Source organism: Phaethon lepturus, unplaced genomic scaffold (assembly GCF_000687285.1).
Source record: "Phaethon lepturus isolate BGI_N335 unplaced genomic scaffold, ASM68728v1 scaffold8099, whole genome shotgun sequence".
Classification (NCBI taxonomy): domain Eukaryota; kingdom Metazoa; phylum Chordata; class Aves; order Phaethontiformes; family Phaethontidae; genus Phaethon; species Phaethon lepturus.
Window position 1 is genome coordinate 22,652 of NW_010565490.1, and position 14,752 is coordinate 37,403.

The 14,752-nt window shown below is 36.7% G+C and overlaps 1 protein-coding gene across 1 annotated transcript in view; it reads right to left on the minus strand.

The window, feature by feature from the left end:
• Window positions 1-2,431: 2,431 nt before the first annotated feature.
• INSC (inscuteable homolog (Drosophila)) overlaps window positions 2,432-14,752 on the minus strand; it is a 63,830-nt gene continuing 51,509 nt past the window's right edge. The window contains exons 8-11 of the mRNA XM_010295198.1: window positions 8,510-8,576; window positions 5,482-5,637; window positions 4,717-4,793; window positions 2,432-2,747 (exon numbers count right to left, since the gene is read on the minus strand). Of these exons, the coding sequence (XP_010293500.1) occupies window positions 2,619-2,747; window positions 4,717-4,793; window positions 5,482-5,637; window positions 8,510-8,576 (429 nt within the window). The 3' untranslated portion in view covers window positions 2,432-2,618. The remainder of the gene's footprint in view (window positions 2,748-4,716; window positions 4,794-5,481; window positions 5,638-8,509; window positions 8,577-14,752) is intronic.

Consider the following 14,752-nt stretch of genomic DNA (forward strand, 5'->3'; position numbering starts at 1 on the left):
AGAAAATAGTATTTCAATATTTTTAATGACTTTTTATTTCCAAGTTAATTAAGAGGAAAGGAAGAGGTATGTTTATTTTCTCATAAACTTTATCATATACAAAAATAAAGTGCACAACTTCAGGTGAAAAATTCAGACCTAGCAAAAATGTTTTTGGTGACACTTAGGTATTAACAGGTCTAAAGTAGCCCTTTCAAGGTATATTTTTCTACTACAGATGTGAGATCCACCTAAATGTATTTTGTTTCTCTAATGTCAACAGCCACATTCACAATATGAACACATCTGAATGGACAATATGGGCCTAGAATTATGGCCACATATTTACATATTGAGAGTATCTGTAGTAAAATCAGTTGATGTGGATTCACATTATTGTATCTGAGAGCAAATTAGACTCATTCATTGCTACTGGCCTGCTCAATGAATATTTGATTGACCTGTTAGAAATGGCTTTAAAATATTATGAGTCAGAACAGCATTTTCTTAATAGTTACTTCAGTTCACTTTACATGTGTTGACTTTTTTTTAATGAGATTTTAACTTTACCTATTATGGGATAAACCCTACCCCATCTACAAACTAACATCTCTGGTGTTAGTTGCAGCTGACAGAACGAGGTTCGGTACAGCACATTCACAACAGAATTTGATATGTTGTATTCTATTAGGGATTAACACGCTATCAGCATGATAGCAACAGGACCTTAGTGAGTTCATTTTTTATGAGATTTATGAGTTCATTGTTTATACCAAGCATGTTGAATTTACCATTTAAAGCATCCATGGTTCATACAAGTATTTCTGCTTAGTGAGGAAAGTGTTAAAACCCATCACTTGTATAATATTTTTAAAGCTGTACAGTACCATACATCTTAACAATCTCAGAACTTTAAGGAGCTGTCTCAAAGTCAGCAAACAAAGCAGAATTCATTTCTGCTTTTACTAGAAAATTACATCTGTGAAACATCTGATTCAACGCTTATCTTTGAGTAGTTGCTTATGGCAGAGGTCAATGTATGTTTTCTAATGTTTTAAAACTTCAGACAAGATAGAGCTCATAGTTAAATGAAGACATTACAAGGAAGAAACGTTAAGGCAGAGACTTCTTAACCCATATACTTAAGGGGAGAAAAAAGTAGCCACCATTTATCACTGCTTGAAGCAGGACAGGTTTCTCAGACACAGGAAATGTGGAAGGCAGTCACAGCTTAGCAATTTCCTGGTGCCTTTCATCTAAACACCACATAATACTAAATAAACATTATTGAATTAAGCTGCTTAACATATCTACAAAGTACAGTAAAGAAGAAATGTACTTACTTTTTTGGCAGATGGCCTAGTACCCTAAAGTTGTGGATCGTGAAATGATCCAGAGTAATAGTTGCAAGCCATCAAGAAAAAAATACCTATACTTTCATAATCTACAGAGTGCTTTGTGAGAAGTTGGGGTGAAAAACGCTCTCAAGATATTGCCAGTTGAGTAATTTTAAATTTGTATCATTTCTTGATTAAAAGGAAAAGGCAAATTTTAGGAGGAATGTTCATGAAAAAAAATAAATTTATTTTAAAATCAATTCTATTCTTTGTGTTGTTATCCATTGGTAAAATCTCCTTTTGTCAATTCCAAGAGCTCCTGAAAGTCCTATTTCAGAGTTTTAGAAATACAGGACTAGTTAGAAAAACAGAAAAATGGAAATTCAAGTTACAATCAATTTATCTGTTCTGATTATTTATTGTATGCATGCACAACTTTTCACAAAAGTAGTAGCTTGAATATTAAAAACATGTCTGGACATGCTCACTTCCAGTTCTTGTAAGGCTTGGAAAGGAGAGAAAATTATCTCTGTGTGATGATTTTAAGTCTCATGTGGATACCTTCCCATTGATGATGTGTGTTTGATCTCATAAAGATTTTCCTAGAATTCTCTCAATTTCTTTAGGAAATTTCAGTAAATGTAAATAAAAAAATTGTCTGCAAGTGTGTATCCTCTAATGGAGCACATCTTTATACAGCGTAAGAATGTCCTCTAACATCAGTCCAAGACAGTATTTGAAAATTTTCAGAAAAAAATTCTCAGCTAATCACAGTTACCTATTTTCATAATTCTATTAAAAAATAGCAACAGTTAAGAACTGGACTCAGACTATGATATCTCTTTCATTTCAAAGTATATACTTGCAGCTTTAAGCATTATTTTTCTTCTAATGCAGCAAATGCATGAGACAAGCATTTCTTTAAAAAAATGCAAAATATTCTAACTGTAGAAAAATATAAGCAATAAAACATTATTAGAAGCATTTAACATCAGAGCACCAAATTCTTGGCTTCATTACCTTGATTCAACTATATTAAACAAGACAACAAGATTTTGTTAGATCGCGGTGATAAGGTCTGTTGACATGTCTTGGAAGGAAAATAAAATAAAAAATTACCTTTGCAAACCACCGAAACAAGTTTAGTAATTCTTTTTCTTTGCTCCTACACACCAGATGTTCATGGTTTTAAAATAAATAAGTCATAAATAACAACAGGACCAAAAGTAAATAAAATTTGATATCTATTTTCTTATTGTATTCCTATCAACTTGATTGTTTTTCAAAGGGTTTGGCTCACATTTATACAAAGCTCTCTTCCATATTTGTGCATAGCAGAAAGGAATCCACAAGTCTGGGCTTTACTAGCTGCTGAAAATCTGAATCTTCAAGTCCATCAGGACTCATAACGGCTAGTCTCCGTAAGGCTGCCTAGAAAAACAAAACAACACAATTGTAATACTGTTAAGGGTTGACAAAGTCTTCATTGCAGGAATCCGTTGTAACTATCTCTAAATAATAGCCTAGATTCAAAAGTGAACTGTGCAGGTCTATGGAGTCTTCTGCCTGGCTAAGCTCTCATTACTGTCTTTATCTGTCAGATGAATCTCCCCTCAAATGCAGCTGTTAAATGACGATTCTTTTTGGGCACATTAGTCCTGAGCAGCAAGGACACTGTGGTGTTAAAGAACACTGAGGTGAGCGTCAGAGCACTTAGATTGTAAACCGATGTCTGATCTGCTGCACATCTCACACTGCCTCTTTTTGTCTCAACTCTTAAGTTTTGTCTTATTTATGAGAACTATAAGCCATCTGATGCAGAAAATGTTTGCTACTGAAGCTTTATGCAATGCCCATAACAGAAATCTTTTAGGTACGAGTGTAGTAGAAAGAAGATGTACATTTCAACGTAACGACAAATAAAACTGCCAGTTGTTCCAATTCTGAGGCTGCACAATAAAATTTCATTGATGTTACTATTATCTTCATAAAGTCTTCCATTCTTTGAAAGTTACTTGTTTTTCTCACTGAAGAAAAATGTACAATTACATACCTTCTGGCAACCTGACATGACAGATACAGCTGGAAAGCAGGCTGGCTTTCCTCACAAACAAAAACTGTCTTCTATTAGTAAGGTCTGATAGTTGTGATCAGCTTATCTCTATGCTGTTTGTCAATGCAGCACTAACACAAGAGTTAGTTGCCTGCTTCAAAACGTACAAAAACCAAGCTAAAAATACCAAAGAGTGCAAGCCATTAGACTTTTAGTGACAATATCTATCAGAGCCTGAAGCAGCTTATGTCTCAAGGACAATATTTTTGCCACATGTTTAGCAGAAAGCGTCATCAGACTGTTACAAAAATATCAGGAGAAGCAGAATTGCTGAGACAGACAGGCAGGTAAGATCTCAAGCAATAGGCATGAATTCAAGGAATGTGCAGCAACAACTTCAATGAGACAGAAAAATCACAGTCTGGTTTGCTGCCATCACTCTGTGACCTCTGCTCTATCCATACAAGATTAACAAACCTTCTTGGCATGTATGAGGAATAACCACAGCACTTCTTATGCTCACATTGATACTCTCTTCATCCTGAACAAGTCCTGCTTAAGCAAGCAAAACTTCTCATGTGCTGGTACAAAGCTAGATGTTAATCAAAGCTGCAATAACCAAGTTTTACTTTTACATTTAAAATAACATGAATACGAAAAAGCACCATCAAACAATATATTTCAGTCTTTATTCATCAAAACGTATCTCCTAACCTTAGACCACCCATGTCCCCAGAGCTCTTTCCTCTCACAGAATGCTAGGTGAAATACTCGACTCCCAACAGTTGGCCGGGGCTTACAGTCCATGTAGTGCAGGGCCAGCAGCTGGGATCTTTCTCCTAAGCAGAGAAAGCATTAACCTTCTGTTGGCCACTCCTTGGCTGGACGCTACATCGTCTTGGAGACTCAAAAAGAAAAAAAAAGGACTGTAATGCAAGAAAATCTCCTTTCCTCTCTTTGGCCACTTTACAGAAATATTTCCATACATATGTGTGTGTGCAGATAAAGGGCTGTTTACCCCTGTGATTCAAGGCTCATTTCAGCAAACATAGCAACATCAGAGAATGGAGTTTAACAATTATTGAAACCTTAAGTTCTGAAGTGTTCCAGTGAAATTTTTTAGTGCTCAGTAATGTGAAGATGAAGCCATTTTTCCTTATGTGCTTAAATCTTCAATCAGAGGATAAATAATTGACACTGTACAGGATTATGCTTAAGGGGAAAAGCAGAAGACCCTCGCATGAATTTAAAACATTCCTGCAATACTCTACGCATTTTGATATCTAAAGGGCTGTTTTTTCTGCCTTTTTCAGGCTAAGTGTGAAAGAAAGATTAAAATGTACATACCAGACATGCCACTAAAACAGAGTCACTGTTATTTCTTTCAGCTGGTGATCTGCAAAGTTTAATTAGGCGAGGAATACCTGAGTGCACAAAAGAGTATCAGGATAAATAATTTAGAAAAACAAACTCCTTATTTTGAGATTAGGTCTATTTTTAGATGTTTCATATTTATCTTCCTCAGTAGGTATGATCTCTAATGCAAAGATGATATGCAAATAGTTAAGGGACTGTGCCTGGAGCTACGCAGTTCAGAGCAGTCATAATTAATAGTTGTAAAGCATAAACAAACAAATGCGTTGTTTTTACCCACTATTGCTGTTTCAGAGTGGAAATTGTGACTCCCGTTTCTTCCCTGTCAATCCTCCCACATGCCCTTAAAAACTCCAGCCAAAAGAATGTGTTGCTTCCTGTTAGATTTATCACATCTGAACCTGCAGGGGCCCAAATTTTTTGTCCACTGACAGATCCTGCACAAGGGTTTAAATAAAGGACTGGAGAAAGCAGCACTGTCAGTTGGCACAGTCTGCCACAGCTGTGTGTGGAGCAGACGCTGCACCTTGGTTCCTCTGGGAAATGAGCCAGAAGTTCATTTAGCACAGCCTCCTCAGTCACTCTATGAACAGGCTGTATAGGGAACCTGTTCCATAAAGTGTACCAAGTGAGGCTAAAAATTGAAGAGAGCTTCTCTATGACTGTCAGTTCCTCCCTCTTTTTCAGTCTGCCATTAACTCTACCCGGGCTGAAACCAGGACAGTGATACATCCTTACAGCTGAGTTTTACGGCTGCATCTGCCACCTCAGGATCTCGGCTGAGTCGTGCCAGCGTAACTGCAGATTTCTGCTGGACTCGCTCACAAGCAGCAACTTCTGCCGAATTTCCTGAAGATGATCTTTCAAAGAGCATTTCCATTAAAAGTTGAACACCTAGAAGGATATAAGAGTCATTGTTATCCTTTCTCCAGTAAAAACTCAGTCCAAAAAAGTAAAGGGAAAAAGCAAGCTAGGTAAATACAGACCAATCATTGCCCAAATAGGGCATGAAGAATGCATAAATTTGGAGTGCAATTTGGCCATCAGCATTCAGGCACATCCGATCTGTGCATAAGTTTGTCTTCACTAGGAAGGTACAGAACTTCTGGAACTAGAACATGCACTAACTCTTCCCTCTTCCAACTTCTTGACTCCTCTACAAGTTAGTATTTTAGATTTCACAAATTTATTGCTTCTAAACTAACCTTAATGTAATCACTAACCTAAAAACCTGTAATGACATATTTCAGGTCCCTGCATCAAGTTTTGCTTGAATTAAAGGAAAGTAAATTTTTTTTTTCAGTTTATGTATTTTTAAGCAAGCGTTTAAAACTTCCCATCTCAAACTGTTTAAGGGTATTTTAGAATGGAGAGTCTTTTAATGAAGGAAATGATGAAATTCTGGCTCTTGAAGTGTACTGTACGACTAACTCTTCACTTCAGAAGAGACAATGTCATCCATGTCAAAATGGTTTCATTAACTTATTGTTGCCTGTAGGAGTTGACATTCTTATTGTAGCAGCACAAAAACAGGTGAGACTGTACTGATTTCTATTTTCTAGATTATTTTAAATGTAGAAACAATTATGTGTTATTAGACTCCATATGCTATCAGGCATTCAGATTACTTCAGGTAGCATCAGAGGATTTTAACTACTAGAACATTTGCATAAATAATTAAGAAAATTAGCATCAGAATCATGCAGTTAGATAATAATCAATCAACATACAAAAAAAGTCAAAGTTGAGAAGAAAATGTATCTAAACTCTCCATGATTCAAAGACCCTTCTCACTTTGTGAATCGGGCTTCTGACCAGGATCTGATTATTATAACGTTAAGCAGTCACAAAAAGCCTTTATACACAAGACGAGTGTCAAACCATCTCAAAATCCTGGGGGCAAATGTTTCTGTGTGAACTTGTATTATGGAGTGTATGCACAAACTTTACTTCATCGCATTGTGCTTGACAATCCACTTGTACATCTCCCTGTGCTGTGGTATCTAGCATGAGTTAGGCCTAGTTGGCATAGCTGTTAGTATAATTTCATTAACTTCAATCAGGTTTCCGCTGTAGTAGAAGTAGATGAAATATGATCAAACACCTGTCCCAAACAGCAAAACAGGTTTTGGCGTGCTCAGGGAAATAAATAGCCAAGCTACATAACCAATCTGTTAGGAGTGCAAAAGCTTCCAGGGCTTATCTGGATTGTGAGTGCTAACAACAGCAAATCAGAGAACAACAGCACAAGTCAGACAGACAAATGATTCTCTACCCAATCCTACAATTACAGACACCTAGGTTCCTAGGAAATGTCAGCATCCTACCAACAGTTCCTAGAAAAGACTCTAGGTAGGGAAACCCCATGTGCCTGCACCAGGAGGTCCAGGACCACCTATCCAACCTCCAGGAACACAGGGACCTTGGACAAGGAGCATGGCAGGAACCACCACGTGGACCTGACTAACCTCTCTCTGGGACTGCCCCATCCCTACCATGCAACAAGGAGGTCATATAAGAAGCCTTTTAAGGCTTCTTATAAGCCTTATAATGTCATAAAAGAAACCACTATGCTAACCTGCCTTGCTCTGTCCCACCTTGCCACACCGCAGTGTCTTCTGCATGGGACAGAGAAGTCAGGATTAAATTGCTTCGGTATCCAGATCCATTCAACCTCTACGTTGTCATTTGGTCTCAAACTGCAACAACTATCCGCCTTAGCAAGGATATCAAATGCACACTACCTCTGTGCACACATGGATCACATCAAGTAAATTAGTTGTGCCTGCTCCCTGACAGTCTTATTTGTGTGCACAGAGCTCAAATTTTCCACTGAAATGCAAGGAACATCTAAGTGCAATATTACATAGGAATTGGCCAATTCTATTTCAAGACCCACTTCCATGTAGATCCTTTCTGAAACCCCTTCCCCCACCTACAGCCAGCCATGTCTGAGATTCAAATGGTTCCAAATGCAAACTACTCCTATCCAAACCTTAATTTAAAAAGCATGGAAGGAATATTCCTGGGACAGAAAAAACAATATATGTGAAGCTTCACTGTAATTTAATATCTCCCACAAAAAAAAAAAAAAAGGCTGTCTTACTATATAGCTTGGCCGTGAATTTGCTGGTAGGTGTATTAATAAGGCAGTTTTGCTTTCCTGTATCCTTATCCACAGAATTATTGACCTAACTTCTCAGATATCTGGTGGGCCTATAACACGTAGGGTTTTTTCAACGTAATGAATTTCTCATGATATTTAAAGAAGTGTGGGGAAAAAACTGGCAACTGCTGTATGGTAATTAAAACATAATGCTTCAAAATTTATAATACTTCTGAATACCTGTGAAAAAAGTGTCACAAAATGCAGGTATGCATTGCTCAATATCAGGTGATGTCTTTCAATGTGTAAGAACTGCCACTAATAACAACTACTACAATGTAGTTACCAAAATAAAGGTTGTTGAAACACTTGGTACTATCTTGCTTTGTATCTATGAGTAAGTCACACACACAAGAACGTCAGTGACATGGTCATACGTGCAAAGTTTTCTAAAGCAGTGATAATTTATTTCCGTTACATAGAACCATCCCAAGGACTCATTTTTGCACCCTGCAGCAATGTGCTATATCCAGCAGAGACAGGATGCAAAATATAATATTATTAGTGAAGTCTTTCTCCCTTACCTTGTAACCACTTGTTTCCCATCAACCCACATTCTCCACAAACAAATACAGAATATAACTCAGATAAAATACATACCATTTCCTTGAATGATTTCTGATGTACACTGGTCCAAGACAGACATGTTTGCCAATATTGTTACCACCTGTTATTAAAAAGAAGGAAATATGAAGTATAGCCCTACAATTCATAAATATTAAATAGCACTGTGCTTTATAAAATTAATATGGCAGAAATATGGAAAACCCAATAAATTGAAAAGCATTCTTGTAGTTGAACAGTCTATTTCCACCTTTTTGATTTCTCAGGGGTCTTTATCTTACATATGGCTGCGAACTGAAATTCAGAGAACAAGAAAAGGAAAACTTCTTTTTCTCACACTCCTATACGCCTGCGTAAAAACTGTCATATAAAGATCTATGCAGCAAATTTGTTCAGTGGTCAAATTGGTAGAAAGAGGAAGATAAAAATTAATAAAAAACAACACCGAAAAAACCCTTTATCTATCTAAACCCTAGAATTCAGCTAGGAGCTGCCTGGAACCAATCCTATAGTCACATTCCAGCTCAAGCAGAGCTCACAGTAAAGGCTAAGAACCAGAATGTAGCATGTGTTCAGTTGCACTAAGTTATTGTTATGTTTCTGCTTCAGAGTTCAGCTGAAACGCTGAACTGGAAGATGCCACTGAAACGGCAGATTTGGAATTTTGACCCTTGATTCAAGGAAGTATTTAAGGAATACTTTTTAGTTTTAGTGAAGCCGTAAGTTGTGTTCGTGTCAAAACACTGTCCTAAAATGAGCTAGATTTAAAATTCTGTTTATACCTTTCCTGAGCTAAGGCCAAGATTAGGTTTTGTACCAACAGAAACACATTTTGAGATCCTGATTTACAGAATTTTTTATCCAAAATAGCACTAACTGTTTTCAAGACTAGGTATAACTCAGCTTGCTTAAAGTGATGCAGCAAGCCTTTGACAGAGACTGGATCATGTGGAGCTGTTGCCTTTCAATCACCCCTTCCCTTCATTGATATCATATACTTTCTCTCATATGTCCTGCAAGAAGATATTCTTTTTTACCTTATCCTTCAAATAACTTGCTTCCTGCATGCAAACACATCTCAATATTAACAGTGTATGTGAGAGACCAAATAATAAATGCTATAGATCATTACAACACAAAATAGAAATAATATTCTTTCTTAAGAGGTTTTAATTTTCTCTATTCTTGTTGAGAAAAACTGATCAGCCTCAAAAATAATGATCCGTTTGAGAACTGGTCATCAGATTTTTAAAAGTACAGTGTCAGTTCACAAATAAGCAAACTTCTTAGATGTAAGTAGGCATGAGATCAAATCACCATTCTGATCTCACTTTGCCATTTTAATAACAAGGATGACTCATTTTTGATGCTGTGACATAAAGGTCTTCCACTTTTAAAGGTAGTGTTACAGTGTCATCTCTCTGAATAAATATACTTACTTAGGATGCAAATGAGTTGCTGAAACTCTAAGGAGTGACAGGTAGAAATATGGTAACTCAGTATATGCCTATATATTTATTCCATATTCATTATTAGTGGTGTTTCAGGCAGAGTGTATATGTTTTCTCATTCTAAATTATATCCTGTTAATGAAAATTGCTTCCTCTATGCAGAATCTGTACCCCATGTGGCTCTCTCAGCCACAGGTGAAGAATTCAATTAAACAGAATTTGAATACGTGCCAATTATTCCACTGTTTCAAGTTATTTTGTCTAATAAGTATTTTCATACATAAAAATATTTTGTATGTATCTTTTGACACCAAAAATTATTTGAGGTTACATTTATACTTCCTTTGCGTTGATTATTTCCACCCCCCCACCCCCCAATAATTTGCAATGTATTTATGAACTAGCCTAGTGGGTTTTTATGTAACCTTCTCCAGAGGGGTTTATAAAAGACCCTTATCATCAATAACCATCAAGTTCTACCTATATTATCTTTCTAAATCTTAGTAGGACTTGAAAGGCACTTAAACTATAGATTAGCTCAGTCCATATGGGTAGATTTTTCTTTCCCCCAAAAAGTCACATTTTCCTGTGATATAAACAATGTAATGTGAAATAGCATAATGTAAACACATAATAGGCAAGCTGAAGAGTTGACTTTAAACGCTATATTTCCCCTATACTTGCCTATTTTAAAATTCAGCTTACACGAAAATTTCCTCTGTAATACAGACTAAAGGTCAATGAAGTTTAATACAAAGGTGAAGTCTCTAGAGGAAAGCACAAACTTAAATGTAGACTCAGTTTGCTTCGAAAAGCAACACTTCTGTGAGCACTGATATTAATGAGTCTCATTTCTTGTGGATTTAGAGTTGATCAAAAACCATAAACAGAACTCTTCCAGTGGCATCTCTCCCACTGTCTAATAATACATAGGCTCATGCTGCAGTCTTTATCTTCGCCTCTCTTTTCCCATTATCTGGTTCCAAATTTCATAAAGCCTTAGGCAGTCTCTCAAAAATAACTGTGAAGTCCTGTTGAATCAGCAAACCAGTTCAGATGTTATGGTGAGATGTGGAGCACACAAACAGATACAGATAAAAGTGACTGCCTTTCTACCACCAGGCTTAGGTGGTGGAAAATAGATGAAAATTACTGGAAAAAGTAGATACCAAAACCGCTTTTATAATTGAAAGACTTGAAAATATTTAACATGGAATCTCTACTGTTCAACTGCAATATTTAGTATTAATTTCATTAATTGACTTTTTTTTTCTAGAAGATTACACTCCAGGATTATAAAGAACTGGCCCCTGAGACAATTTATGATTCTTGCAATTTTTCTGGATTCCTAAGCCATGCAATGAACTTGTAGTGGTCAGGTCAAACTATAAAAAAGAAGATACCCTGAAGAGAGGGCACATAAGCTGTGATCATTTGCCAGTGCTATCATACCATGCAGAAAGTCTGTACTGAAGCCAGTCACAAATTCCAGTATCCTATTGATCTCTTGATATGTGGGATTTTCAGATGTCAGAGATTTTCCAGAGAAAAAAAAAAGAAGTTTCGTCATGATATGTGGAATTTTTTTAATGAAACATCTGAACTCACATTCTATTGCCCAACCTTATGCAAGATTATAGTGAACTGCCTTAGAAACCATGTGCTGCAGAACTGATCCCATCCAGCATAATACCCTGCCTCAGTGCCTGTATGTCTGCTAGGCAGATCCATTCTGGAGCTAGATCTTGATCCATGCATCTCCAATATCTGTATGCTAGCAGAGCTCTCCAATAGACTAACCCAGGTTAGTCCACACTCTGGTCTCTGTTATCCAGATCCATCAAAAATTGCAGGTGCTTCTCTACAGCAGGACTTCCATAAACTTGGTGGCTGCAGCTTTCTCTGTGGGAACTGGCAGCCCTAAAACCACTGTAGTAATGAACACCACAGAAAAATAGACTTCATCAACAATGAACTAATGCATTTGTTTGCCACCAGATGAAAACTGAATTATTCAAGTCAGTGTCATATGATTTACACTACTAAAGCCAACCAGAGGAACTGGCCTCTGGGCTTTATCCCTGTATTCACCACCTACCTGTTAATATGTGCTATGCATTACGCACCTAAGCCACATAGTAGTGACACACAGTAAAACACAAAATGCCAGGAAGACAGTTATCAGACCAGCTCATGCTTTAGCACCTTTTGAAGAGGCACCAACTCATCAAAATATTAACATGTAGATAGTCCCACTGGGACTAGTAAGATTTTTCACAAGACTAAGAGACTAAGGAATTAACTTTCAGAGCTTAAAAAACCATACCCAAAATGAAGAAGTTTTGAATCTTCACCTCTAAATGATTTGTTAGTGAACTAGGTATGCAGGGGTATTTGGACGGGAGTGGGGTCCCCTTTAGGTCCATGGCAAATTTCCTTACTTAATAAATAAACTTAAAAATAATAGAGATATTTAATACTTTTCAAATGTCAGTACAGCATCATGTTGCTAGTCTCACAGTTGCCTTGGAAATTAATCTAAAACCTAACTAAAAATCTCTATTTCTGTAGGCAAAATAAGTAAACAGATAGTAAACACAGATACCTCTCTGTGGTGACAATATCATCCATTATTATAAAATTGATCTTGTTGGTTACTCTAGTAAACAAAATCTATTTGTAAAATTTGAAAAATGTTTTTAGTTCCACATCGTATCCTTCCATTCACCCAGCCTTTCACACATGCTGAATTTATGAGTGATGAACCTTCCTTTTCAGTTCTGTAGCCTGCTTTGCACTGAACCATAGGAATTTCAGTTGTCAAGGGTGATTTAAATTTGAGAAACCATGGTTAATTAAGACCATTTAAGATAGTTTTGTTCAAAACTTCTTGAAGAACAACAGTCAGCTTGGAAATTCTCTTTCTAAAAAAATGCAATCACACTAACTATAATAACTTTTTTCCTTCTAAGCAACTAATGGTGACATACATATTAAACTGCACAAAGGTAGTGAACATTTGTTGCAGAAGTGAAAACTAGATGAAAATGCTTTGTTATAAACTAAGATACATACACTGAGAGTGTAAATCTCAAATGCTTTAGTTAACAAAGAGATTTAAATCTAAGAAGCACATAAGAAACAGAAGGCGTCCTTGATACCTTTCCCTTAACGAGAGATTTAAGATGATCTAAAAGTGTTTCTCGTTATTGTGAAACCAGCTATTTAGCAAGAAAGGTGCAACAGGAAGATGAAAGCACATGGTTTAGTGCGTTAAAGGGTCAATATCTTCCACATTTGAGAGTGACTTACCTAACCTGGGGGATGGGGGGGTATCTACAGAGGTGGAAGGTGTGATGCTAATATACCTTTATTGATAATAAAGGCGCACTGTTCAGTGAGCTTTTATTGACAGTCCCAACATAAATAGAAAGACACAAGCTCAAAATGAGAATTAGCAAGTAATTTGAGTGGCAAAGTAGATCAATATAGAATTGCTAATTCTCTCAGTTAATTACTGCTGTAAGGCTGGTTAATCTCTAAGTAAAATTAATTTTTCTACATATTATGAGAGTATTTTGTAATTCTTTCAAATAAGTGACATAAGTATAAATCAGAGCGTGTCTGCAAAGTTCCAGATACCCATCTTCAGAAACAAAAGGGCATCTGACAACTAATTAGAAACAAAATGGAGTTTGTTTCTGAATGTAAATTAAAAACATCTGAACTTCACAATTCAAGGTCAATCCACAAGGAGACGGCAAAAGCATACATACAGCAGAGGTCAAGAACAGGCATTACATCAAGTCTAGGTAGAAAAACCTTTCAGGTTACTATTTATTGGGAGAAAAAAACTTGCTAAGAAATCTCTAGACTTTTTCTCTAGTACATTATATAGCTTAAAATAGAAAACTTAATTCCTGTTGCTTCTGATAGCCATTTTTGTGGCTGGGAATTCAGTTTTCTTCCTGAAAACAGAGAAACAATTATACCTAGATAAGCAGATCAAGAGGTCTTTCTGTCACCTGATTGGAAGAGGCAAACATCCCCATAAAACAGTAATAGCGGTTAGAGACAGGATCTGCTTGTGAAGTCTAGGTCTACTTTGAGACTGTGTCAGGGAACTATAATCTTGGAATGCTGAGGTAGAGCAACAGAGACTAAAACTAAAGGAATCTTACCCTTTGGAATGAAAGGTATCTTCGTTACATTTTTATTTACTTACCTTCATATTGTTGACTAGTCTAGCTAAGGAATAGGCAGAACAACCAGATTCTCACATTTTTTGTTTTAAAGAAAGGAATAGGAAATGCATCCTGCACAGGTCACATGGCGAATGGGCATCGCCCATAAACCAGATCATGTGACTCTTTTAGAGTGACAGAGCTAAAGTGTGTCTCCTCCCTCACTTCTGTGGCCACAGTTTTCTGTCTTTCAGATGAAAATCCAGGAGAAAAAAAAGAATAAATCATCCCTCAGATTTCCTTCGTGGTATTAGAAAGCTGCTTAGATTTTGAAACTGACTCAATCAACCAAAGACGCCTAAGACATCTTGTGTTCCTAGAGCAGCGCACAATTTGGCCTAAGGCAATGCACAGTTGTAGGAAACAACTTTGCTTGTCTAGCTAGTCTAATTGGAATCAAGGTTTGAGTATGTGGGAGGAAACTTAATTACTCCCATTTTAGATGAGGCAGGAAGTGCAGAGAACTAGTTCAAAGTGCCACTAACTCAAGCACAGTGGTCAGGAAGTCATTTCTGGTGCCTATCCTAGAAGGTAATAGTTTTCTGCTTGAGGACGAAAATGAAACAAGAAACTGTAATCTGTAG